This window comes from Phyllostomus discolor, chromosome 12, assembly GCF_004126475.2.
Source record: "Phyllostomus discolor isolate MPI-MPIP mPhyDis1 chromosome 12, mPhyDis1.pri.v3, whole genome shotgun sequence".
NCBI lineage: Eukaryota > Metazoa > Chordata > Mammalia > Chiroptera > Phyllostomidae > Phyllostomus > Phyllostomus discolor.
This window is the reverse complement of record NC_040914.2, coordinates 35,708,365-35,734,567: the sequence shown is the minus strand read 5'-3', so window position 1 is coordinate 35,734,567 and position 26,203 is coordinate 35,708,365. Positions and strand designations below refer to the sequence as shown.

Genomic DNA, 26,203 nt, shown 5'->3' with positions numbered 1-26,203 from the left:
GCACAGCACTGGACCCCGAAGGGCTTGACTGGACTGTTTTGGGGGTTTTTCCTGCCGGGGAGATGTGGTCTCCTTTTGGGGCCAAGCACTGACGGGAACGGCCAAAGCTGGCCTCGGGGAGCCGGGCAGGGTCTCCGAGGGGGCTCCCCTCAGTCAGGCGGTCTGCCCTGTCCTTACCACGCAGGGATGCCCACAGCCACCTAACGTTACTGTCGTCTTCTCCCCGCAGCTCTGGAGGGCAGTTATCTCAGGGTTCGAACTTGTCCATCAACACCAACCAAAACATCAACATCAAGTCAGAGCCGATTTCACCTCCCCGGGATCGCGTGACCCCGTCAGGCTTCCAGCAGCCACAGCAGCAGCCGCCGCCGCCGCCACCCTCACAAGCTCCGCAGCCCCGGCAGGAAGTGGGGCGCTCGCCCGTGGACAGCCTGAGCAGCTCGAGCAGCTCCTATGACGGCAGTGACCGGGAGGATCCGCGGGGGGACTTCCACTCGCCCATTGTGCTCAGCCGGCCCCCGAACGCCGAGGACAGAGAGAGCCCCTCTGTGAAGCGGATGCGCATGGACGCCTGGGTGACCTAAGGCCGCCGGGCCGGTGGTTGGTACTGTGTTACTGCAGTGAGCTGCCCGCCGTAGCTAAGGGGGTTGGTGCGGACACGAGGTAAATATATTTATATGTACATACATACATATCTGCCCTTCACGTATGTATGTATGTGGGTGTGAGTGTGTGCGTGGGTGTGTGTTGCATTCGCAGAGTCAGGCACTTACCTGCAGCCCCCCGTCGGCCTGCAGGTGCGCGTCCCCGGCAGAGCAGGCGCCTGCAGGCAGAGTCTAGTCCGGCGTCTCCCCGGGCTCCGTGCGACGCCCAGTTTTTGCAGAGAAACGTGTGCCCGTAGGTCACCCTCCCACACTAGCTTGCGGCAGCCTCGAGGGCCCTCCCTGTCGTATTTACCTGTGCGGTGACTGTAGTGCTGCGGAGACGTGCTTTGTAGACCAGAGCAGTAGGAAAGCAGGAACCGAGAAAGCAATACTGTACATAAAACGTCATTTATATTACCCACCCAACCTGGCATGGGTCTCTTTTGCAAAGGGGTGCATGGTAAAGGGCTGTCGATAGTACAAAACAAAAAAGCCCCACACGTAACTGTTTTGCACGTGCAAAAATGTATTGGGTCAAAAAAGTGATCTTTAGCTAATAAAAGAGAGAAAACACGCATGAGATTTTCAGAAAATACTAGCCTAGAAATATAGAGCATTAACAAAATAAATTAATATATTAAGTTATAATTGGAATATGTCAGAAGTTTCTTTTTACATTCGTATCTTAAAAAATAAACTGATTTTAGCTCATGTATATTTTATATGAAAGAAAACACCCTTATGAATTGATGACTATATATAAAATTATATTCACTACTTTTGAAACATTCTGCTATGAATTATTTATATAAGCCAAAGCTGTATGTTTTAACTTTTTTTTAAGAGACTAGCTTTATCTTGTTTTAACTTTTTAGTTTTATTCTAAGAGGGGAAAAAAAATATCTTGCAAGCAGAACCTTGGAAAAAAAAAGCCATGAACACTTACTATTCTATATATAAATTAAAAGTTGAGCCAAACGTTCTGTAAATAGCATCTTAAATATATTATCACCTTTGATGTAAGTACCTATGTATTGTATGGTCACCAGATTAAAAAGTATATTTTTGTGGATTTGCCGCCAATCTGGGGGGGAGGCGAGATCCCTGTTGAGTAGAGTATTCACTGTTCGATATTTACTATTTTGTTAAATATACTGTACTTCGGATTTTCATTATTAGCCCAGTCCTTCCGGGGTTGTGTATGGGCCCTCCCTGGTGGTGAGTGTGTGGTGTTGCCTTGTAATCTTTGTGCTGTATGGATTGAGCATCATTATATATTTTATATGTGTGCATAAATAGCAAAGTGGCAAAAAAATGGGTGTTACGTTCATCCTGCATAAATATACAGTGTGTTGTAGCAGGTTTTGTAAGGCATTACTGAAACCTTGCCTTCTGTGAGGAAGCACTAGCAGCAGAGGCTGACCCGGCACTAGCGAAGACGGCCAACCAGATGAGCACAAAGGTTCCAGAGTGGTGAACGATGGGGGGGCCTCCCCGCCTCTGAGGAGGAAGGGTACGAGCCCTCAGCTCCCACCCCACCAAGGCCTTACTTACGCTTGCAGGGGGGCAGCGGGGCGTCCCCGATCTGGGCTTGGGCCACGAGCAGAGTTCAAAGTCCTGCAGATCTTCTACCACAGATTTTTAAGTACTACTTTTCCTGAGAAACTCCAAGAGAGTGAGGGTTTAAAAATGCTGCTATTTTATATTTTACACTTAACAGTGAGCAGCTACCTACAATTTGTACTTGCATTGTTTTCCCCCTAAATTGCATCCCTTTTGGGGCTCCCCTTAGGTGCTCTCCCCTTAGGTGCTCTCGGTGACAGGTCACCAGGCAGGTTCTCTGAGCGGCACCTGGGTGGGAGCCGCCGGCAGCTGCAGAGCGGGGTCCCTCCAGGGACAGTGAGGGCAGGGCGGCCGGCAGGGGGCGCACCAGCGCAGACACCCCTCACTCACCGAGGACTCGCTTTTAGGGCGTCCCCACCTTTCTGAACGACTTCCTCGCAGGCACACTTCTTCGCAGTCACACCGAGTCGGAACCAGGCCAGCACCCAACTTCCAAGACGACCCTCACCGCACGCACCCGCCCGCCCGCCCACAGCTCTGCAAGTGTTCAGTTACCTTCCGTTGTTGCTTCTGCATGTTCCTGACCTTCTGCTGTCCACTGGCATGGGAGTGGACACCATCACATTTACTGTCTATTTTCTTGTGTGCCTTAAGAGATGGCTTTTCCGACTGTGTCTCAATAGTCTTTCTTTCTATGCAGGTTTCTAATCAGTACAACTACTGTTTTCTAAAATAACCTCGCACAAGGCTCGGAGTTTGTATTTCAATCTCACTGACCAAGTAACAATGTGCTCCGTTCTCGGGAACCGAGTGTTCGACTGTTAGCCCTTCTCCCACACGTGCAGGGACCCCGAGCACACGGGCCCGGCAGGCAGCCCCCCACCTCGGCCCCACGCACGCACGCACGCACGCAGCTCCGATGCGCGCGCGCGCGGCTCAGACCGGCGGAGGCGCTGACGGGCTCCCTAGGACCTCCATCTCACACCCTCTCACACGAAGTGTTTTGTATGACACCATCACAAGAAAAATGCATCCATGCAGATGAAGTATTTTATTACTAAAAGACAAAAACAAAAAAAGCTTAGCGTGAATTGCACTGGTTACAGCACGGTTTCCGACGGCCGTGCTTCCCTGCGGCCCCTGACGGCGGAGGGAGACGCCCCCCACCCCCCAGGCCTGCAGGCGGTCCCGCCCCAAACTCCATCCCGTGAGCCCCCATTCCGTCCATTGTGTTCGAGACCCGATCAGGGGTTTGTTCTGAAAGGAACCATCCGTCTCACCACTTCCTCTCCCCAGAGGGACAGCTAACAAGCACCCACACGTTTTCTGTATCGACCATCACGCGCACAAGAAATACATAGTAAATAGGGAAGCAGAAACTCCTGGCATTGGATCCTAGGACGCTAGATGATTATTAGAATGTGAACAAGATTTTACAAATGTACAACTTTCCTTTCTCTGTAGAAACTTTCTTCACTTTGCTGTGCAAGAAGACACTGCTTTGCTATATTTAAAATGGCTTTTTTAAAAGAGATTTATGTATTTGGTAAATGTTTGTAGTCAACAGTTCACACAAGAAGCTGTACGCGGTTTGACCACGTGAAACCGTTTGGCGGCACAAGCTGGACTTTGTTGCCATCCCTGAGATGAAAACTAAGTTAATCTCGACTTCTCCCTGCTGTGTTGTTTTTTCTTCATTATACAATAAATATGATAGTGAACTTTTTATCAAATGGATAAGAAAATGCTAGAGGTTGTTGTAAACTATTTGTATCCTGCACTCACTACAGTAAAGACAGACTGGCTTTTCCTGTGTACTCCAGACTCTGTCGTGCTTGCCCCAGCCGGCCCCACGCCCCTCCCCCATCCGCCTGCGGACGCCCTCTGCGCCCCGGCCCCCCCCCCCCCCCCAGCCTGGCCCTGGGTCCCTAGGATGCAGCCAGCAAGCCGGTCCCCAGCATCGGCCCTGCACGCAGGACACGCACACACCAGAGCGCCAGGGGAGGTGAGCAGCGGGGTGGCTACTGTTAAAGTCAGTGTCTGTCTGTCTCTCTCTCTCTCTCTCTCTCTTCGGGCGAAATCGTTTTGCCCGAAGTGCATACATAATGCTGAGCTGGGGCAGCCAAAGACAGATCTCCTAAATGAATTTTTATTTCTAAAAGCAATAGGTGGGGGAGACGTGCAGTGGAAAGTTCTCTTCCTCCGATTTGCCTTCTAAAAGCCTAGCTAAGCAGATTCTTGCAGTCAATTAAATTAAAAGCTAAATTTTTCTGCTGCCGGTACTTGCTGGCGAGAGGGAGGCTATTCGGAGGTTTCTGAAAGGTGGCTGAGTGCTGCGGCTAAAAATACTCCGCCGCACCTGCAGCTATTTAAAACCCATTCACTGGGCTGCCGAGTCAGCGCCCGGGTGCCGGCCCCCCGGCTGCACGTTGAAGCTGACTCTGCGCCAGCTGGGTGGTTCCGGCCTGTTCCGTCCGGGGCCTCTCGAGGGGTCACAGGGCCGACCCCTCGGCATGGAACTGGGGGGACACAGTGTTTCTTCCGGCTCCACCAAAGCACCAACACCCTGGGGAGGGGAGCCCTGGGTGGCTGCGTAAGCCTAGCTGCCAGCACGGGGGATGCATATGCGCTGTGCCCAGAGGGGCGCATCCCAGCCACACTCCCACCTGCCACACACTCGCGGCCGCAGCACAGGGACGGTGCCGGAGGACGAGAACTCACGGTTGCACCAGCCGGTGTCACCGCCCGCCCCTTTTCATGTTCAACTCACTTCCGAAGAAGCTGGAGAGATGGCAGTTCCCGCACACCCGTCTCCCCCGGTGTTAACACGCACACAACCACAGGCCTTCACGCCGACACAGCTGCGTGTTAACTGAGTACAGCACCTGAATGTCCCGGTTTCCCCGCGAGGTCTGTGCCCGAGACAGGATCTGGTTTGGATCCCACACCAGATGGATGGGTGGTCTGCAGAGGGCCCCTCGGTGTGGGTCTGCCCAGTCCGTCTCGGCAGCAGCGAGCTGGCCGTGCCGGGAGGAGCACACAGACCGATGTGTGCCGGGGCGGCACCGGGTCCAGGCCGATGTCTGTCTGTGCGGCCCGTGCGGACTGTGACTGACAGGTGATTCCGGGAGCTCCTGAGACCAGACAGATGCCCCCTGGAGCTCTCGCCCGTGCACCACAGCGCCCTGTCTGCAGCTGTTTCCCCGCCTCGCCCTGCATCGCGGTGGGGCCTCTGCAAGGGGCAGCCATCCCTTCTCTCCACGTGGTCAGCCGCTGACCTCGTTATGGACTCAGGGTACTTACGTGATTCTGGGGGCTATAATCTAGCACTAGCAGTACTTTGTTCCGTGAATTATTTCGGCTGTGGCCACGAAGAACGCCCTCTGCTGGGTTCCCCTGCTCCGTGGGAAGCCCCTCCCCACTCGGGGCGTTTCCTTGCCCCCCCCCCCCATGTGCTCCCCGCCTGTCTGTGTTCGGGGCCAGTGCTGCACCAGCTGCTTCCCCAACAACGAGATGAAAAGGGAAATCAAGAAACACCTCGAAATAAATGAAAATGGAAACAGTGACAAGAACCCATGGGATGCTGGGAAAGCAGTTCCTAAAGGGGCAGTTAGTTCACAGCAATAAATGGAAATGTAAAAACAGCGAGGGTCTCAGACCTACAGGTGCGCCCCAAGGAACTCAAAAGGAACAAACTGAGCCCGGCTTAGCAGAAAAAAAGAGAAACAGCACAGAGCAGAAATAAAAGAAGTAGAGATCAGAAAGAAAAGATCAATGACACTAAGAGCCAGTTTAAAAAAAAAAAAGATTAAACTGGGAAGCCTTCAAACCACACGAGGAAAAAACCAGAACTGGAAATGACAAAACCGATGCGACTTACGCAGGATGGCAAGGCGCTGCAGGGGACGACGACAGTGGGGCCCTGGATTAACTGGGTGCATCCCTAGAGCAAAACCCACCGAGACCAAGTCCTGAAGGAACAGACCCTCCCAGCAGACGGTCCCAGGGGAGCAGCCTGACCTACCGACCAACCAACCGCGCCCCTCCCGGCACAGGAAAGCCCGGGGCCAGAAGGTTTCTTGAGTGAAGTCTAGCCAATGATCAGAACAACTAACTGCAGTCCTTCCTCAGGTCCAGAAAATGAAGAGGGGACGCATGATCCCAAACTCATCCTGCGGGGCAGGGTCGACGACCCTGGCGCCGACGCCGGACAAGGACAGCGTGAGAACCAGACCGCAGCCCGCTGCCCCTCACGGCTACGGGCATGAACACACACTCAAGAAGCATGAGCGAGCCGAAGTCAACAGCGCCCGAGAACCATTCCCCATGAGCAGGTGGGGTCGCCCCTGGGGCAGCAGGGTGTTCCGGTGACACCGTGCTCCACCCTGCCGTGACAGAGGGGTGGACGGGTGGCAATCTCAGGACCCCCCCAGATGCCGAAGGTCCGCTGACACGAGACCACGGCCCTTCCTGACAACGCAGCTCGGCAAACCGCGCGTGGCAGGGGTGTGCCCCGCGCGCCGAAGGCCCCGTACCTGACTCACGTCCACAGCGGACACCACCCCCCACGGTCGGAGAGGACACGTTCCAGAAGCCCCAGCCAGAGCAGTCAGGCAGTACAGAGCAACGGGAATTCAGGGTGGGGAGAGGGAACAGGGGAGACCCCAGCTTCCCCGGTCCCTGCCCCCCACCCAAGATCACTACTAGACAGCTCCCCGCTAACGGTGGCAGAGACCACACAAGTGCAAGGGACAAGAGGCCGCCAAGGATGGCTGTGGCAGACCTGGGCAACCTGGAGGAGCCAGAAAAATTCTGACAAACAGCCCACCAAGAGCTCAGAAACAACGTACCAAGGCTGGTGCAGGAACAAACAAACAATCTGAACAGACCAGTTACTAGTGAGAAGACTAAATCAATAACCAAACCACCCGAACAAAGCAAGCCTGGAGCAGACGGCTTCACTAGTCAACCTTACCAAACCCTGGAGGAATGAACACCAGTCCTTTACAAACTGTTCCAAGAATCAGAGTGGGAACACCCCCAAAGCCATTCTACAAGGCCAGCACTACCCTGACCCCAGAGCTAGAAAAAGCCAATGTAAAAACACTACAGGCCAGCATCCCTGATGAACAAAGATGCACCCCCCCCCCCAAAAAAAAAGCTAGGAGATCAAAGTCAGCAGCACATGAAAAGGACCATTCACCAGGAGCAAGTGGGATTTATTCCAGGGAGGCAGCGACGGTTCAGCATCCCCAACCCGGTCACTGTGACACACCTCCTTAGCGAAAGGAACATTACAAATCCTACGATCATCTCGACAGATGCAAAAAAAGCACCGACAAAATTCAACACCCGTTTGGGGTAAAAAACTCTTAACCAACTGGGCAGAGAAGGGATATGCGGCAACCTAACAGAGGCCACACGAGACAAGCCCACGGCTGACATCCTGCTTACAGTGGCCGGCCGAGACCTTGCCCTGGAGGTGGGGTGCAAGGACGGCGTGCCCACTCTGCCGCGCCTACTCTGCACCGTGCTGGCGGGCCCGGCGACAGGCCTGCAGGCAAGAAATAAAAAGCATCAGAATTGGAAAAGAGGTAAAATTGCCTCCGTTTAAAGGTGACTATTTTATATATACCACGCGATTCTAAAGATGCCGCCAAAAAACCGTTCGGTAAATCCAGGAAAGGTCCAGGATACAAGAGGAACACTCAAAAGGCAGTAGTGTGTGTGTGTGTATGCTAACGGTGAACTATCTGGAAAAAAAGAAAGGAAAAGGTCCCACGTAGGACAGCATCAAAACCAACAAAACACCCAGGAACCAGTTTAACCGCGATGGTGAGGGACCCCGACACTGGGCGTGACACAGAGCGGATGAGGGACTCTGAAGACGCACATGCGTGGGAAGGCATGCCCGGCTCACGGGCTGGGGGGCGTGACGTGGGTAAAAACCCGCCTTCCTCAAAGTCCCCGCAGAGCCACACGATGGCTCTCAGGATTCCAGTGGCATCTTTTCCTCTTACACAAGCAGGAGAAACAGCCCTGATTTTCAGGGGGGCACTAAGACTCTCGATCCTGGCAGCCGTGACCAGAGAGCACAAGGCGGGGGACAGCAGACCCCCTGGCTCCGAGGTGTCATCATCAGAGCGCTGCAGTGACCCAAACGCTGTGGCCCTGGGAGCTCCGGTCCCGGGAGCTGCAGCAGCCGGACAGTGGGAGAACGGCACCAAACAGCCACCAGCCGGCGGAACGGAACCGGGAGCCCAGGTCCAGGAAGCGCACGCCGACAGAGTGCAGTGACGGTGGGCAAAGGAGCCGCGGACACTCGCTGGAGAAGAGGGGGCGCCTGTTCACCTAATAGCGCTGGGAAAACTGGTGTTCACACCCATCACAACAATTAACTCAAAGTGGATTAAAGCCTTGAATGGAAGACTGAAAACCATAAAACTCCTAGAAGAAATTGTAGGAAGTAAGCGTCTTTGTTTTTTTAAAATTTATTTTTACCTTTATTGTTTATTGAATTTGTTGGGGCAACACGGGTTAATAAAGTTATATAGGTCTCAGGCATCTTATTCCACAGCACACCATCTCTACACTGTTGTCCATGCTGCCGTCGGCGTGAGTTGTGTTTTTACTGTTTTGTGCAACCCCTCCGCCCGCCCCAGCTCTGCCAACCCCTCCCCGCTGACGGCTGTCAGCTGGTTCTCCACCTGGGAGTCGGTTTCCGTTCGGTTTGTCAGCTTCTTTTCCTCATCTGACTCCCCGCCTGAGTGAAATCACACGGTAGGAAGTGAGCTTCTTGACACCGGCCTTGGCGAGGAGTTTTGGGTCTGACCGCTGAAGCACACACCAGCACGTCAAAAATAGACAAGCGGGATGACATCCAACTAAAAAGCTTCTACGCAGCAAAGGAAACCATCGACAAAATATAAAGACAACCCCTGGAATGGGAAAAAGTGTTTGCAACCTTATATCTAACAAGGGGTTAATATCCAAAATGTATACAGAACTCACACAACTCAATAGGGAAAAACCAACCAAACCAAACCAAAAAATCCCATTTAAAAATGGGCAAAGGGCCTCAACATTTTCCCAAAGAAGTCATGAATCACCAACAAGTGCATGAAACGGTGCGCAACGTCCCTCACCACACACCTGTTAGGACGGCTACCGTCAGGAAGACAGAGGTGACAGAAGCTGGGGAGGACGTGGACCAAAGGGACTGTGAATCGTGCAGCTGCTGTGGACAACAGTACGGGGCGGGGGAGGCTCCTCGGAACGTCAAAAGGAGATGACCTTGGGACCCAGCATGTGGGGGGCTTTGCCCACAGGGACCCCCCAGCCACCGCAGATGAGAATAAGTCTACGGAGACATGATCTGCTTGGGGAGGAAAGGTGGCCAATCTCTCAAAGGAGGAGGGCCAGGAGCCTGTTCCTCAATGGGCTTTTATCAGATTCGCTTGCACAGGAATACACGTAAAGCTCATCAATCATGGTCAGACAGTAAGGGTCAAACGATAGATAACATACAAAGAACTCTGAGGGCCTGTTCTGAGTCAGGGTCTAATAGCTAAAGGGCTGCAAAACTATGGGAGACAAACTCATTTCCTGCTTGGACCTTATCATTTAATTAAGAACATTCTTAGCAAAGCAGGTTTCACAGGGTTTTACACATTCTTCTCAGGCCTGATGGCCTGGGGAGCCCGCCCTTTCCAGCACAGGGCTGCACCACCCTCTGTCATTGTTTCAGGCTTAAGTCAGGCAGGGGAAGTAAGGCAGCCAAGAGATTAGGAGACTTCTTACAGACAGAATGAGGACTCAGGCTTTGTCAAAGCCGAGGGGTGAGGGTCCATCAGCCCCTTTTGCTGTAGCCCCCAAGTCCTTCCCTGGGGGCTTCTTCCCACGTGATCGTGCCTGTCTTAAGTCATTTTCCCTTTGGGGAATCTTACCCATCATAGACTAACCAACCAAGTACTGGGGGCCAGTTATGGATGAAGTAAAAGGAGCAGAAGTGGCGCTCCTGCCAGGGAGATAAGCTTTGTCTCCTTGGTGGCTTATGGTCTGAAGGTCGCCCACTCAGCCTTAGCCTTGAGGGGGGGTTACAACTCCTGAAACCAGGCAGGGCGGCTCCCAACACCAGCAGGTCCACCTCTGGGAACACACTCAGAGGAAACGGAAACACCGTGTCTGCATCTCCGTGTTCATAGCAGCTTTACATACAAGACGTGGAGGATAAATGGATGTAGAAGTTACACACACACACTGAAATACCGCACCATAGAAAAGGCAACCCTACCACGGGAGACGGAAGGCCCTTATGGGCCTTCTAAAAAGACACTGTCCGGTCTCGTATGTGGGGTCTAAAACAAAAGCAGCAGCCAAACTCATAGAAAAAAAGAGACTGGATCTGGGGTCACCAGAGGCAGGGGGCGGGGACACGGCAGAGGTGGGCAGAGGGACAAAGTGCCAGTTCCGAGGCCAGTGAGGACTGGGGTGTAACGGCACACGGTGGCGACAGTGAACACTGCCAAGTGAGACGCGTGAACCTCGTTAGGAGCAAATCTTAAAAGAGTTCTCATCACAAGGAACCCCCCCCCCTTTTTGTATCTGTGAGAATGTGGATGCTAGCTAAACTCACTGCGGCCATCACGTCACTACACTGGTAAGTCAAATCACTATGCTGTGCACCTTAGACTTCCACAGTGCTGTTCGTCAACTGCATCTCTTACACACACACACACACACACACACACACACACCCCAACCACAGGAAGAAAGAAAAACCTTCAGATATCCTCTGCGAGCTGTCTTTACAGGGCCCCCCTCGCTCCCCCTCAAGCCTGGGCTTCAGCTAAGGCAGGGGCAGCGGAAAGAGCGGCCTCCCCCAGGAGGGCAGGGACAGGGGTGACCGAGGCTCCTGCTCTCAGGTCTCTGTGCACCTCGCCCCCCACCGCCAGCACCAGCCCCCAGCACTGCAGTTCAGAGGTGGGGGCCGCCGTTCACCCAAAAGGACTGAACACACTCAATCGCTTCTTTGAAACAATAACTCCTGAAAAACACTAAAAATGTAATAAAATATGGAGAAAGCAAGCTTCATGGCCTCTGGTGTGCAGACCTAGTGAACAGTTTCGAGCACCTTATGCAGACCAGTCAGCTAGACGGTGGGTGACCTTCACCTTGGGCACAAGCCCGGGATGCCATTACCCCCGTCTTCTCCATCATGTCCCAGTCTTTTAGTTTTGAATCACCAGCCCCCCAGTTAGAGGAAAAAGAAAGAAAAAAGAAAACAAAACCAAACCAGGAATCAGCTTTCCTTCACAGAAGAAATTATTTTATTCCGTTTGGAGGATCCAGCATTCATTCTTTGCCGGGCAAAAGTCATGTTCCCACAGGACCCTGGGCCCCACGCGGTGAAGTCAGTGGTGACAAATGGAACCCTGTGGCAACCAGGGTTTAGGGCGTTTTTTATTATTTTAGAAGTGGCGTTGCCTCACAAAGGCGGACGGGTGAGGCAGACACGAGGCAGGGCGGCATTCACGACTGGACTGCGCCGTCTGCCGGGCAGACAGGGGCCCCTTCAGGCCGGTCAGAGCCGGTCACCCTCCGCGGCAGGCGGGCGGGGACCACTGCCGACAGCCCGGCGCCCAGAGCCCAGCCCCGGGCTCCCACCCCGCAGGTGCGCCGGCGGAGGCCAGCGCTCTCCTCCCCAGCACGTCCATCTGGGGCCGCACAGCGCTGCCGTGAAGACACTCAGCCCCCCACAAACACGCGTCAGTGCTTCTCCTGCTGCGCCTTCCAGGGTGCGCGCGCGGCCGAGGGCGTGGGTGGTTCGGCTCCACCGCCGTGCATTCGGCGAGGACGGGCACGCGCACTCGACGAGGGTGTTCAGTGAGGGCACGCTGGTGGCTTCCGGAATGGGTCGGATCCCACAGGGCAGTCAGCGCAGCACCCCAGGGGGCGGCCGTGCCAGCGGATGCGGGTCAGGGGCCCGTCGCTACCCGAGCCTGTAGCCGCAGCAGCCGCAGCTAGTTCCCCACCCAGGCGGCGGGTCTGAGGGGGCCGTCCAGAGAGGGGGTGGCTGCCACTGGGATCGCCGCTTTGGGGGCGTGCCCCGGAACCGCACTCACCGCCACCGAGCCGTTGGGGACAGCGGTTGCGTTCCAGCTCCCAGGACTCTCCCCTGTGGCTTGTATTTTAAAGTAGACCAGATAGAACACAGGTAAGACGACGCCCACGAGAAGCATGATACAGACAGCATTCCACCACTGAATCCCACAGTCCGCCCCGTCCGCCGGCGTCTTCGCGGGGGCCGGGGGCAGCAGCTGATCGGGGGGCTCCACGCAGTAACCGTCCCTCCCAAAGATTTCCGACCGCACCGCGTGCTCGATGTTCTGGTCGATGCCCTTGAAGAAATCCGTCAGCGGGCTGGCGGCGGTGCTGGCGGCCGCCCCGTCCTGGTCCGGCTGCTCCTCGAAGGTCACCCTGGTCTCGGAGGACGGGCCGAGGAGGGGTCTGAGTTCTTTGTGGGTCTCTGTTAGGATCCCATGGTTTTTCACTGGAATTTTAATAGATTTCAAAGCATACAAGTCTTGTTCCCGGATGAAGTTGTTGGCTTTCTTGATATCTGCAACCTAGGGAACCACGGAGACAAACATCACGAAATACACGGGGCTCCTTAGCACCAGTATCCCAACAGCGCCCCAGCCTCTGGGGAGGGCGGGCCACGCCCCCTGCTCCAGCCCATCAAAGACACTGGGAAGCTGCGCCTACACGCAAAATGAGTTTAGGCTAAAGAACGGTGTGTTTTGGCCTTAATGTACAACTTCATTATCCAAATTTCCTCTACATTTTCATCTTTGAACAACTTAAGATCAGTTTCGGAAAAGACTCTTGCGTTTGTTTACAGCGTGACTGCAACCAAATGCTTTCAGGTGGAACACCAGCCCGGGGTGGGAGGCGGGCGGGTGCAGGTCTGCTGCTGCTAACTCCTGAGGCAACAGCGCCCCCGTCTGGCTGCCTGCCCTCCCGCAGCGGGACGCAGTTCAGCCGCTGTCGTGCACCGGGGCACCGTGCAAACAGAGCCCCGGCCAGCTGGCCAGGCGTGCAAAACAGCGTTTACCAACAATAACCTTTTAAGGGGTGTGCCTCCAGCATCCTATCACATTTTCTTTTGCACAAGTGCTGCACGGCATACAGACTTAGTTTTTAAATAAAAGGGACTCAGAGTTAATTCACTTGGAGGGTTGCACAACACTTAGGATAATTAGAAGCACATGGGGAATCAGGATCCAAGTGGGAAACTAGGGACTGAAACCTTCTATTCCGGTATTAGTGCTGGAGGAGAAGGGAACAGCACTCCGCGTTTTACAAAGTAACAAAGTTCACCATAAACACCTCCCATAACCCACTTTAAGATTTAAGAAAGAGGGACGTAAATCAAAGATAAACCCTTCCTCGAGCTAATGTCAAAGAAAATCAGAGGCGGACTCCGCAGTTTTAACACTTACGTCCACTCGGAGAGTGTAAGCACAGCCAACGGACCTTGACACAAAGTCTAATCCGAGGCACCGCCGCCGTCTTAATTATTTAGCAGGTGTTTTCAATCGTCTAATTAAACTGGGGTGAGGGACATTTTTAATTGATGTCCTGAAACTGAAGCACAGGTGCTTGGGACCGTTGTGCCTTTGTCTCTGACAAACTCACATCACATGTATTTAATGTGGATGGGAAGACTCATCACTTATTCGAAGCACGATACAGTCTTCACGGACCCATTACATGTCACCGTTCGAAGAAACTCAGTGCGTGTGTTCAGCTCTTTGCAGGGTGCCGTTCCTTTTCCCGCTCATGCTCTGGAAGCCACGCAGTGAGCCCCCAGAGGCCGACCAGAAGGGTCAAACGTGTACATTTCAGTACGATTCAAGGACCAGCATGGGTGTTCTGGAGGCCTGCCCGTTTACCTCCCCAACACCCCCAACACCCCACAGGTGTGTTCAACCATTTGAACCTTGTTAGACAGTGACAGACAGCTGAAGGGGGAAAAGATGTTTTACATATCAACAGACTGCTCAGGTAGCCATAGAGAAAGCCACAGAAACTTGTAGCATGGTGTCAGCAAAGCGAAATACAGTTTCGAACCAGGAGAAAAAGGCAGCAATTCTGTAAATACTTTCCTACTTACTTTGCCACTGTTAATCACTCTGAATGCTAAAAACATAATTAAAGAGAGAGAGAGAGACAGGGTTATATGGATCCACAGCATACAAAAGCTCGATCATGCAATCGCAAAAGGGAGAAGACAAAACTTTGCCAACGAAATAAGTTACAACCAGCAGGAAAGGGTCAGAAATTGAGAAGCAGCCAAAAAAGCGAGCATGCCTAAGAAATCTTGGGTAAATTCTGCCCGGCATCTCCGGCCCCACTAGGTTTTTTTTTATTTTTAAGATTTTATTTATTTTTAGAGAGAGGGGAAGGCAGGGAGAAAGAGAGGGAGAGAAACAGTGATCAGTTGCCTCTTGCAAGCCGCCAGTTGGAGACCTGGCCCGCAACCCAGGTATGTGCCCTGACTGGGAATCAAACTGGTGACCTTTCAGTTTGCAGGCCAGCACTCAATCTACGGAGCCCCACTGGCCAGGGCTGGCCCCACTAGGTCTTAAACACGGTTTGGAGGGGCAGGGAAGAGCAGACATATTTTGCAGAAAGGGGAAATCCCCCTCACCCGAGATTCCGAACCCTCACTTGTTATGAGCCCAGGCTTCAGGACTGAAAGTACTTCCACCTGCCTTCCATCTCTGGCTAAACAGGGGAGTCCTAGTACTTCAAGAGGTCTCTCCCAACCACCTGCTGGGGTCGGGGAGGGTCAGCAGGGGCTCCCACGCATCAGTGAGGCCCCACATGGGCGGAAGCCGAGGGCCACTGGCCCCTTCCCCTGTGGGATGTCTTACTTTGCAGCCGTACTGGAGAGCGAGCTTGTTGAGGCTGTCCTCCTGGACCAGCTCCCGCTGCAGCAATACGACGTCCCCTGCTCCTGGGTGGGGAGGGTGGTGGGCACCCTTCTTCTGGCGCTCCTTGGCCCTCGGCCGCAGAGCCACACGGTGGGACTCTTCCTCCGAGGAGTCCCCAGGGTCCCCATCACCATTCTCAAACACGTAAACTTGGCTGCTCCGAGTCCCACAGACCATGGCCGGGCCTTGGAAGGTCTTGGTTAACGCTCCCTTCTGCCTCATTTTCTTAACTGAAAACCAGACCCCATGGTTAATTCCACACAAGGCATTGTATTCCTCTGACCACATTCAAGATAAGCGCCTTGTCAGAGATGACTCCTTTCCCGAACCATGGTAAATACTCAAAAAATACCAGCAGTACAAAACAATGTGCTTACGCTGAAATGCAGCATGAGAGATAAGCAAGCAAAAACACCATTTTTTCCCTATTTGCATATTTTGCACAGAAAATACAAGAACCTCTCTATCTTCCCTTAGTCGTCATCCACACCTGTGACTCCTTGAAACCACAAAAGGAACAAAAAAACTTACCTCTGTGGTCGCCGAGCAGTAAAGAAGTGGCTGGGAATCTTAACTCAGAACCGTGGTACGAAAAATTCTCGTCCCACTTCACACATTTCAAGGTACCATCATTAAAGCCATTTGCTTAGAAGAACTAAGAATTCAGCACTCTGATTCTGAAACATTTTACGTTATACACTACGGAAGGCAAGTGAGGAGAAAATTCCTGCCAACCTCAGAAATTCGTCCGGTTTTCTCACAAGTCCCTCTGCCTTCGTTTCACCCCACGTCTGGTTTTTATTTTCACTGCCAGCCAAGTGCGAAAGCCACAATACCCGCTTTCCCCTCTGCAAACCGCTCCGAGGCGGGCAGAAATGAAATCTCAAACACGGAGAATGACAGCCTCAGTTGTCTCCGGGACCTTGGGAGCCGCAGAGGGGCGGCCCGTTCGGGGATAGCACGTGGCCCCAGCGCGACACCCTCCCACTCCGCGCCCCCACTCCCGCCCTCCGGAGCCCCCGCCACACCCCGAGGATCACCTGCGGCGGCCCGACGTTGGGGCCGTGCCCACCCGTCCGAACTCCGAGCCTACAGGGGCCCCGGAGACTCCCAGATCTCAGTTTCCCGCAAAGCCTCTTCCGTGACAATAAAAACCCGGGGCGGCCCGCCTCTGCGCTTAGACAGGCGGGGCCCCAACTTACACAAGGCAAAACCTCTGACCTCCAACCCCAACAACCTCGGGCCAGTCCTCCACGGTGGCGGCCGCCGCCGCCCCTCCAGCGGCCGCCCCTCCAGCTGCAGGAGGGTGGCCTGTCACTGAGCCTAACAGCAAGGCAAACTCACCGCGTCGCAAGGGCCTCCCTTAGCCCCACCAACCAGCACCAAGACGCCCTCAGTCCCCGAGCAAACCCCGGTAACTCAGCTCCCAGGATTCGCCGCGACGCGCCGCCGGCGCTGCAGACACCACTGCGCATGCTCGCTGGCTAAGGGAGTCAGGGAATCTCGGGGGGTGGGGACCGCAAAGCAGCCAATGAAATCAGCGGTGGGCGGACACCGCAACAGACCCGGCTGTCCTGATAAGTCAGTACAATTCCTGCGGAGACCCAGGCTGGGAGGGCGAGGCACGGGCCTAGGGGCGGGGCCTGGTCCGGGGGCGGAGCAACGAGCAGGGGCGGGGCCCCGCCCCCCCCCTCCCCCAACTGCCACCGCTCTCCTATTATCCGCGGGTTGCAATTTACGGGAACGCCTCACTCCCAACTTTCAGGTGAACCTTTGGTCCCTCTTTGTACGTCAATAATCTGGAATGAGAGGGCGGATTCACAGTAGAGGGGGGTGTCACGGGCTTGAGACCCCTGGCAGAGCAGGGTATCTTCGCTCAGGTGAACGAGGGGTCCTCCGGTGGAGGTTGCTCCTCCCCGCCCCGCCCATGAGGATAAAAAAAGCCCACCAATGGAAACCCTGAACCACAACAACACGCACCCCCAAATTATAATTTATCAAATGTCGGATGGCAGAGGACTCCTTAACCTTAAGAGTAATGGGTGAACGCACACACGAAAGCACGGACGTTTAAAACGTCAATCCAAAAAAAAAGGAAATCCACATGGAAAGCAAAACAGTAACTTGAGCAAAATAAATGCAACAAAGACCATACATGATTAAAATCCTTATTTGAGAGAGACCTCACCAAATTGACAAGAAAGGCACCCAGAGCACAGGAGATGAAACGTGGCCTGAGACGGCAGGTGCGGAGAGAGGCCCTGCTGGTGGGGTGTCCGGTGGGATGTTTGTGGCTTTATAGCAGAAACTTCTAAAATGTGTGTGTATATTCTTTGGTTCTGTCTCCCTGGTTTAGGGATTTACCAAGGACGTAATGAGGGTATTTAAACAGACTCACTGCAAGACTTCGGTTAATGGTGAGAAACCCGAGGCCTCCCACAGCGGGGGATTCGGTTGAATTTCTTGATTCGGTTGAATTCCTTGAGCTCACGTGCGGACAATAACGCACTCGTTTCAAATCATCTTGTAGAAGGTGTTTATGAATAAAAGGCAATGTTCTGAAAACCTCTGGAAAACAAGGTGAAGGGCAAATACTCCGCAGCATCACCCCACGTCCATCTGAGTGTTATAGAGAATGTTCTAGTGGTTAATTGCTTTATTTATGTGCATTTGCACTTTTAACATTGTCTCTGCTGCACACACTTAGTCTCCTTATGAGGAGATGGGGTGACTAAAGCCACAAGTGCTGAGTTCAGAGGTCCGACTTTGAATCCAGTGCCACCTCGCAGGACCTATCAGAAGATTCGGTGGCCTCAGTTTGTTCACCTATGACATGGGACCTTAAAGGCGGTGCCTTTACCTGTCTGGCGCTGGGCAGGTACCTGGCATTCAGCAAGCATTCCAGGAAGGCGGGGCAACATCATTACCAAGGGTGAAACCATAAACACATAAAAGTCCCGTCTGAGTGAAAAGCACATCTCAGCCCTAACTCAGGTTGCTGGAGGTGCTCTGTGGGGGTTCTGTTGAGGCGCTGATCAGCTCTGATCTGGGGACAGGTTTCTCCAGTGAGTTTGCAGTCAATTCGTCAGCAGCTCTGGATTGTCCCCGGGGCCAGGATGTGGGGAGGCGCCTGCAAACAGGATCCTGATGAACTGGGCAAACTGTCCTAAGTCCCGTCAGCTAGAGCCACCGCCCTTCAGACCAGGTGAGCACCCACTCGGGAAGCTCAGCGCCTGGCCCGAGCTCCCAGGACATCGCAGGCTGACTTCTGCCTGGTCGTTGGCTTCCTGCTTGGAGTCCGGGGCTGCTCCATCAGCTCCACCTTGGTGGGAACTCAGTCTCCAACCCAGAGTGTTTAAAGGGATCGCAGGCACATTTAACAGCCCCCCTTTGTCCCTCTCAGGAGCACATCCTCAGCGCTCCCCAACCTTCCACTTTCCAACCACCGTGCTTTCTCTCCCACACCAACACTTAAGCTCAGCTCTGGCTTCCTTGGGCTCAGCTCTGGCTTCCTTGGGCGTGCCTGGGGATTATGCCAGATTTGAAGAGCCCAACTCATCGCCTCCACACCCCATCTCCTTCCCAGCGCCCTGGGAACAGGTGGAGACTGACCTTATTTATAATTTTGATGTGAATCACATGCTAAAATGGTACTATTTTAGATATGTTGGGTTACAGGAAATATTATTAAAATCAAGGCACAAATTATTACTCTGAGTTAGATGCCTAGGAATCAGATTGCTGGGTTGAAGAGTATATGTAAATTTAATGTTACTAGGTGTTGCCAGGGTACTTCAAAAAGTGCCACGACAATTCACATCTCAGCAACAACCTTTAGAGAACTGTTTCTCTGTACATATATTAATACTTGTTTTATCTTTATCAGTCTTCTAGCTATAAAGTGAATACACTGTTTAGTTTACATTTTTCTAACCACTAACTAGTTTGAGGACCCTTTTTTGGGTCGATCATTTAGATTCGTTCCTCTTTGAATTGCTGTGTTGTGTTAACTGGATCAGGTTTAGCTGTATATAGCATAAACCTCCCCCAAATAGCAGAGGCTATTTTTGTCTCAGCCCCCACGTTCTGAGATGGCTGCTAGAGTGCCAGACATCACATCCTCATCCCAAACAGCAGGAGAGAGGCAGGAACAAAGAGGGCACACTCCCTCGCTTTAAGGAGACCTTTTGGACATTACACATAATACTTCTGCTTGTACATATTGAGTCAGAACTTAGTCACATGGCTTTACCTAGCTGCAAGGGAGGCTTACAAATTTAGTTTTTGAGTTGATACCCTAAATAAAATCAGGAGTCTATTAATGAGAAGGATAAGGGCAGATAGTAATTGGAGTAAACAACTGCCTTCTTTTCCACCATTTTTTTCATTTGGTTATTTCCCTTTTTTTCAATACTGTATTATGTTGAACTGTATAAAATTATTGATATTTTATTCTTTTGGCCAACAAAAACAGTAATTCTATAGGATGCAACCCAGTAGGTATGGAGCCTTTGCCTTGTTCTCTCACCATCACGGCAAATTTCTTCTTCCAAAGTTGATACTTGTCCATCAAATTTGTTGTCCCTTTGCCACTCAAAAACTGAAAGTTTTTATATACTCAGAGGTGTTTACTTCTATGGCCTTGGGGTTGCCTGTTCTGGGAGAGAACTTTTCATGTAAATGTAATCTCCTATATTTTCTTCTAAGATTTGAATTATATTACTTTTTAAAAACCATTTAAACCTTTCACTGTTCTGGAGTATACATACATATTTGCATATGGGGTGAAGTCGGATCCAGCCTGATAATCTTCCAGCTGCACAGCCCGCTGAGCCAGAAGCGTGTATTAAGTAGCTCCTCCTTTTCCTGCTGAGTGGAAAGTCCACCTCTGATAAACATTCAAGGCACACCCACAGTGGGATCTCTCTGGGGACTTTTTTGTGAGATGTCAACTTTTCAACTTGACTTGAAACTACTCAGTCTCCCACCCCCTCTCTCTGCCACTTCAAAGGGTGGCTGGTGTGTGACTGGCGATGCTCTGGGGGAGGTCAGATGGGAGACATGTGGTCGTCTTCCCAAGTCATGCACACTTTCCTTTTTGCATAACCCAATTCAAGTCCTTGGCCCATGTCACAGGTAGTTTTGCAACGAGCCCAGCATCATTTGGGTGATGAATGGCCCGCTGATGAATGGGTGATTCATACTTTTAAGTGAATCATGCTCGTGCTTCCTTGCAATGCACTCCGACAGCCACCCCTAGCCCCATTGTTAGAGGGTAGATGTTGGGTCTTGTGCGCCTCACCCACACCTAGAGCCCTGTCTGCATGCAGCAGTGGTAGTGACCACACAGCAATAAAATGCAAGGCCAGGTGGCTTCGCTGGTGAATTACCTCGAATGTTTAAAGGATTAAGAAGGTAATTTGTCGGGCTGCGAACCAAAGTGTCGCAGGTTCGATTCCCAGCCAGGGTACACGCCTGGGTTGCAGGCCATAACCCCCAGCAACCACACATTGATTTTTCTCTCTCTTTCTCCCTCCCTTCCCACTCTGAAAATAAATAAATAAAATCTTAAAAAAATTAATCAATCAAAAAAAAAAAAGAAGGTAATTTGTGTGTCACAGACTCTACCAGAAACATAGAGGAGAGAACCCTCCTGAGATCATTCTATGAGGTCAGTATTACACTGACACCAAAACTGGACAAAGACAGAATAAGACAAGAAAATTACAAACCAGGCTATGGCTGGTGTGGCTCAGTGGATTGAGCACTGGCCTTCGAATCAAAGGGTCACTGGTTCGATTCCCAGTCAGGACACACGCCTGGGTTGCGGGCCAGGTCCCCAGTAGGGGGCATGAGAGAGGCAACCACACATGGATGTTTCTCTTCCTCTCTTTCTCCTTTCCTTCTCTTCTCTCTAAAAATAAATTAATTAATTAATAAAATTAATTAATTAATTAAATTGCAAACCAATGACATTTCCAAATATCAATGCAAAAATTCTGAGCAGAATACTAGCAAACTGAATCCAGCAGCGCACAGAAAGGATTATACATCACGATACACTGAGACTGCCCCTGATATCACCACACAGAAGGTCGGTTCAGTGTGTGACAATCAATTGCTATGACACAGCATAATAATAGAATGAGGGACAAAACAACACGATCATCTCAACAGACACAGAAAAAGCACCTGGCAGAATCCAACGCTCTTTCATGATTCAGCGAGCTGGGAATAAAAGGGAACTTTCTCAACCTGACTGACGCCATCGATGGGAACTCCACATCTGACCTCATACTTAGTGATGAAAGGCTAAAAGCTTACCTCTTACGAAAGGGGACAAGACAAGGATATCGGCTCTTGCCACTTCAATTCAACACTGCAGTGGAGGTTCTGACTGGGGCAGTTAGGTGGGAAAAAAAAAAGTCAGTAACATTGGAAACAAAGAAAGTAAAACTATCTCTACGTGCAGATGACATGACCTTATATGCAGAAAATCGCCCTCCCCTCAAATCTATAAGAAACTATGAGAGTTAACAAATGAGTTAAACAAAGTTGCATAAAACAAGATCAACATATAAAACACACTTATATTTCTATATATGAAATGGGTATTTCGTATATGGCAATGAACATTCTGAAAATAAAATTAAGAAATAATCATACTTAGAATAGTATCAGAAAGAATAAAATACTTAGGAAGAAATTAACAAAAGAGGTGCCAGACTTGTATGCTGAAATCTACAGAATTTAAAAGGACCTAAATAAATGGACAGATAACTCATGTTCATGAAAAATTAATATGAAGATGGCAATTCTTCCCAAATTGATCTCCAGATTCAATTTAACACCTCTCACAATTCCAACTGTGTTTTTATTGCAGATATGGACAAGCTGAGCTTATAATTCATACAGAAACTCAAGGGACCCAGAAGAACCAAAACAAGTTTGAAAAGCAAGGATGAGATTGCAAGAGTCACAATTCTCAATTTCAAAACTTCCTACAAAGCTACAGTAATCAAAATCACCATAAAAACAGACATAGAACAATGGGATAGAATTGAGGGCCCAGAAAACCATCACATTAAAGGGCGATTGATTTTTTAAAAGATTTTTATTTATTTATTTTTAGAGAGAGGAAGGGAAGGAGAAAGAGAGGGAGAGAAACATCCATGTGTGGCTGCCTCTCCTGCGCCCCCTACTGGGGACCTGGCCCAGCAACCCAGGCACGTGCCCTGACTGGGAATCAAACCAGTGACCCTTTGGTTCACAGGCTGGCACTCAATTTCCTGAGCCCCAACAGCCAGGGGAAGGGGCAATTGATTTTTGATAAGGGCATCAAGACCATTCAATGGCCTTAAAAAGTCTTTTCTACAAATGGTGCTGGGACAATTGGATATCCATATTATAAAAATAAATTTGCATCCCCATGGCACATCATATTAAAACATTAACTCAACATGAATAAAACTAAATCTAAGAGCTCAAACTGTAAAATTCTTGGGAGAAAACATTCTTGGGTTTGAAAACTTGTGACCCTGGGGGAGGCAGAGTCTCCTTGCACACGAGATGAAAAGCACAAGCAATCAAAGAAAAAAAAACAAGACAAACTGGATTTCATCAAAAGCAAAAACACTGCACGTGAAATAACATTATCACAACAACCCCCATGGTAGAAGAAAATATTTGGAAATCATGTATCTGATGTGTCTAATATCCAGAATATATACAGAACTCATACAGTTCAATAATAAAAAGACAGCCCACCTAAAAACTGACAAAGAATTTGAATCGACATTTCTCCAAAAAAGACATAGAAATGACCAATAAGCACATGTAAAAATGCTGGATATCACCGCTGGCTATTTTGGATTGAATGCATGACATCAAAGGTTAAAAAAAACACTTAAAAGGTAATTGGATGCTCCGGGGCATTCTATGTTTTAGGTGGATTCCTTTCTCTGCAAGCAGGAGACCAGTGGTGCAGAGTGAGGGCGCCCAGCCGGCAGGGGGCGCTGTGACGTCACTCTGGGTCTGCCCTGTCTAGCTCAGCGCTGTGCCTCGGGCTGTCCTTCAAAACTCACACAAGTGGAGAGGGGCGGGCCTTGGATTTCAGGTCGCATCTCCGTGATGCCAAAGCTCACGGTTTTCCTCCTGTCTATGGCCTGAGACCCAGGGGCAGGGATGGCTGAGTTTGGAGAGGGGCCCTCTTTCTCACACACACACACACACACACACACACTCACCAATCTCACCTTGAACTCCTCGTAACCACCTCTAATTACCTCCAGAAACCCCACTGGGGGTTAGGGAGGTAACCCCCAGTTAGGGGGCTTCCATGTGTGAATTCCGGAGAGTTACAAGCTTTCATTTCATAGCAATTGTCTGTCACAGTCACCTGCACAGCTACCTTCACAAGCGCTCTACTACTTCTCGCAGATTCACGTGCCTTTGCTGACCACAGCCTCTCCTGCCTTCCTGTTCCTTCCCCGTCACTGACACGTCTTCTTTCCCCACGGCTTGGGGCGTCCTTTCATTTCACCCCCTGGGCCTGTGAGAGCGTCACTCCCTGTCTGTGCCACCATCGACCCCTGCTGCCTGCCAAGGTCATACACGGTCCGCAGGCCGCCTTCTCGCCCAGCCCTCATCCCCCACCAGTGCGTCGTGAAGGCATTGGTGTCCTGAGCTATGGGAGGGAACATGGACTTTGCAAACATATCAGGTGTCCTGACGTGTCTCTGGAGGGCTGGGGCAGGAACCCGTAGGCTGTCTGCCCGACACCGGCCAACCGCACAGAGTGTGCAACCGTTACAAAAAGCAGGCGTCCCCCCGGGCCCATCGGGGGGCTGCAGGGGGGATGCTGTAAAACACAGGGGCAGGCTCGGTAATGGGTTTCTGGTAGGAGGGGACCACCAGGGCTGGCCATTAACACCCCATTATTCGGGGCCATTATTCGGGGCCATTGTTCGAGCACTAATCAATCGTGAATTAGCGCTGGAGCCACGTACGACTTACTCGTGGCCTGGTGTCGTCATTACTCATGCTCCAGAGTGCTGAGGGAAGGCCGGAGTGAGCTAAACGTTGAAGGTGTAAGGTTTCTCGAAACAAAGCTCACTCAATGATATTCACGAGAGGATGACGTTATCGGGGTAACCAGCCCTTGGTATTAGTCCAGCCCCATTAGTGGTCCCAGGGGCTGCAGGGCTGCCCAGCTGCTGCACTTTCTGGAATAGAGCGATTAGTATTCAGCGCGTGTCTGGGGAGAAATCATAGACGACCCATCTCATGTTTTCAAAGCTCTAAGTGGAGACCAAACGAGAAGGGGCGGTTTAAGATTTCCACATAAAATTCAAAAGCTGTATTAGGCTGCAGAGAGGGGCCCGGTTAACCTGCGGCTGGGGACTGAGCCCCTCCAAGCCCCAGAGGGCTGGAAACTGACTTCACCACGAGGGTCGACTGACTGCGGAGGAGCAGGAGACGCGGCCAGCTGGGAGTTGCATGCCACTCGCTTGCAAAGGTGCTTCTCATGTGGTCGGATCAGCTACTATGTTACCGTGAGCAAGAATAACGCAGGCGACCGACTCTTCGGACCACATGTGTACCGTGCTCTGTCTGAGGTGTTTTGTAGGCATTAGCATAAACAGTTACATATTTTAAGATGAGAAGGGCATGTACCTGCAGTGCCGAGCACACAAAAACTCCGGGGTGTGGGGACTCACGAGCCATCTTACCATCCTCGTCACTGTCCCTGGAAGTCCTCTCTGTGGGGCCGGGACTTTCCCTGGCCCTGGGTGAAAACTCTGGCCCATGAAAGTTCCGGTCTCTCCTAGGGAATAAAAGCAATTCCCCAGTCACTCTCTCAGGGTAATGTCAGTTGCAAAATGTGGTCTCAATGCAGCAGTATCCAGTTGCATTAAATGATCCCCACTCTGAACTTACTTCAAGTTGAGACTCCTCCCCCTTCTTCGGCTGGGCTGGAGATCTGCTTGGGGGACGGGGTCCACGATGAGCCTGTTTGGGTATTCCCCACCACTGCCTTCCTCTCCTGTGGGTTTGGGGAGGGGGCAGGAGAGGGGAGCAAGAATGGTGCTGATGGAGCTATGGAGTACATGCTTTCTTTGGACCTTCCTCCTGGGCACTTAAGGCCCATGTCACTCCACAGGTCGCTTGGGGGTACACACCCCTCACCCTGTCGTCTGCTGGGGTCTCTCACCTGCCAGGCTGAATGGGAGACCTGCTGTCCTCCACCGTGGCTCCTTCTTCAGCTCCTGGGACGCTGGCAGGTCACAGCGGCACCCCCGTGGCGGTCCCCTCTCAACGCCGTCTTCTCGGACAGGACCCGAGCTGCCCGCACGGGCTCTCCTCACAGCCCACACGTTTGGACATGCTCCGGAAAGGCAGGCTGACCCCGGTGCAGCTCCCTCTGCTCTTCCCTGCCATAGAAGCATCTACACCACCTGCTATGCACTGACTTGGGCCCCTCTCGTCCATAGGTTGAGACCCTAAGCCATGAGGGGAACTCTATTTGGAGACAGGGCCTAGGGGGAGGGGAATAAGGTTACACGAGGTCAGAGGCACGGGGACCCTGATCCAATAGGATTAGTGTCCTTCTCAGACGAGATAGAGGGAGGCACTGTCCCCCTGTCCCTGACAGCAGGGCAGGAGTGAGGCCCACGGCACACCGGCCGCTCCTCCCAGGACCCCTGGTAGTCAGTCATCAACGCCTTCAGAGCTATACAGTGGGTGGCACATTTTGAGAGACATGCGACTGGTTTTGCCCCTTTTGGTTTGACAGTTTTGATTCAGGGGCTGTCTTAGACACGTGGCACCTATTGTACTGATGTCAAACCAAGCCTCCACTTGAACACCATTTAATTCACGGCTGGTGAGAAGCTAGACCCGCCTCTTAACCCAGGCCTCTCTCGATGTGTCATTCCATCTGCAACGCTATGGCCCCGACCCCCTGACACGGAAGGATTTCTGAGTGGAAGCCCA

At 51.8% G+C, this 26,203-nt stretch overlaps 2 protein-coding genes across 13 annotated transcripts in view; one reads left to right on the top strand and one right to left on the bottom strand.

Moving 5' to 3' along the window:
• The window catches only part of MEF2A (myocyte enhancer factor 2A), a 102,020-nt gene extending 97,998 nt beyond the window's left edge, over positions 1–4,022 (top strand). For 5 of the 8 annotated variants that reach the window (XM_036012962.1, XM_036012958.1, XM_036012961.1 and 2 more), the window contains one exon: positions 230–1,959. In XM_036012962.1, the coding sequence (XP_035868855.1) occupies positions 230–584 (355 nt within the window). In that variant the 3' untranslated portion in view covers positions 585–1,959. Of the gene's footprint in view, positions 1–229 lie in introns of all 8 variants that reach the window. The other 3 variants (XM_028502252.2, XM_028502254.2, XM_028502253.2) reach the window with 1 other exon arrangement.
• Positions 4,023–11,517: 7,495 nt separating this feature from the next.
• On the bottom strand, positions 11,518–16,702 carry LYSMD4 (LysM domain containing 4). Of its 5 annotated transcripts, none has more exons than XM_028502394.2 (3): positions 16,627–16,702; positions 15,149–15,438; positions 11,518–12,835 (listed from the first exon to the last, which is right to left on the bottom strand). In XM_028502394.2, exons 2-3 carry the CDS (start codon positions 15,428–15,430, stop codon positions 12,230–12,232), a joined length of 888 nt encoding a protein of 295 aa, XP_028358195.1. In that variant the 5' UTR covers positions 15,431–15,438; positions 16,627–16,702; the 3' UTR covers positions 11,518–12,229. The 5 variants fall into 5 exon arrangements, with proteins under 5 accessions (XP_028358195.1, XP_035868847.1, XP_035868850.1 ...); XM_036012954.1 differs by having other exon boundaries at positions 16,553–16,678; XM_036012957.1 differs by lacking the exon at positions 16,627–16,702 and adding an exon at positions 16,411–16,516.
• Between the last annotated feature and the right edge of the window lie 9,501 nt (positions 16,703–26,203).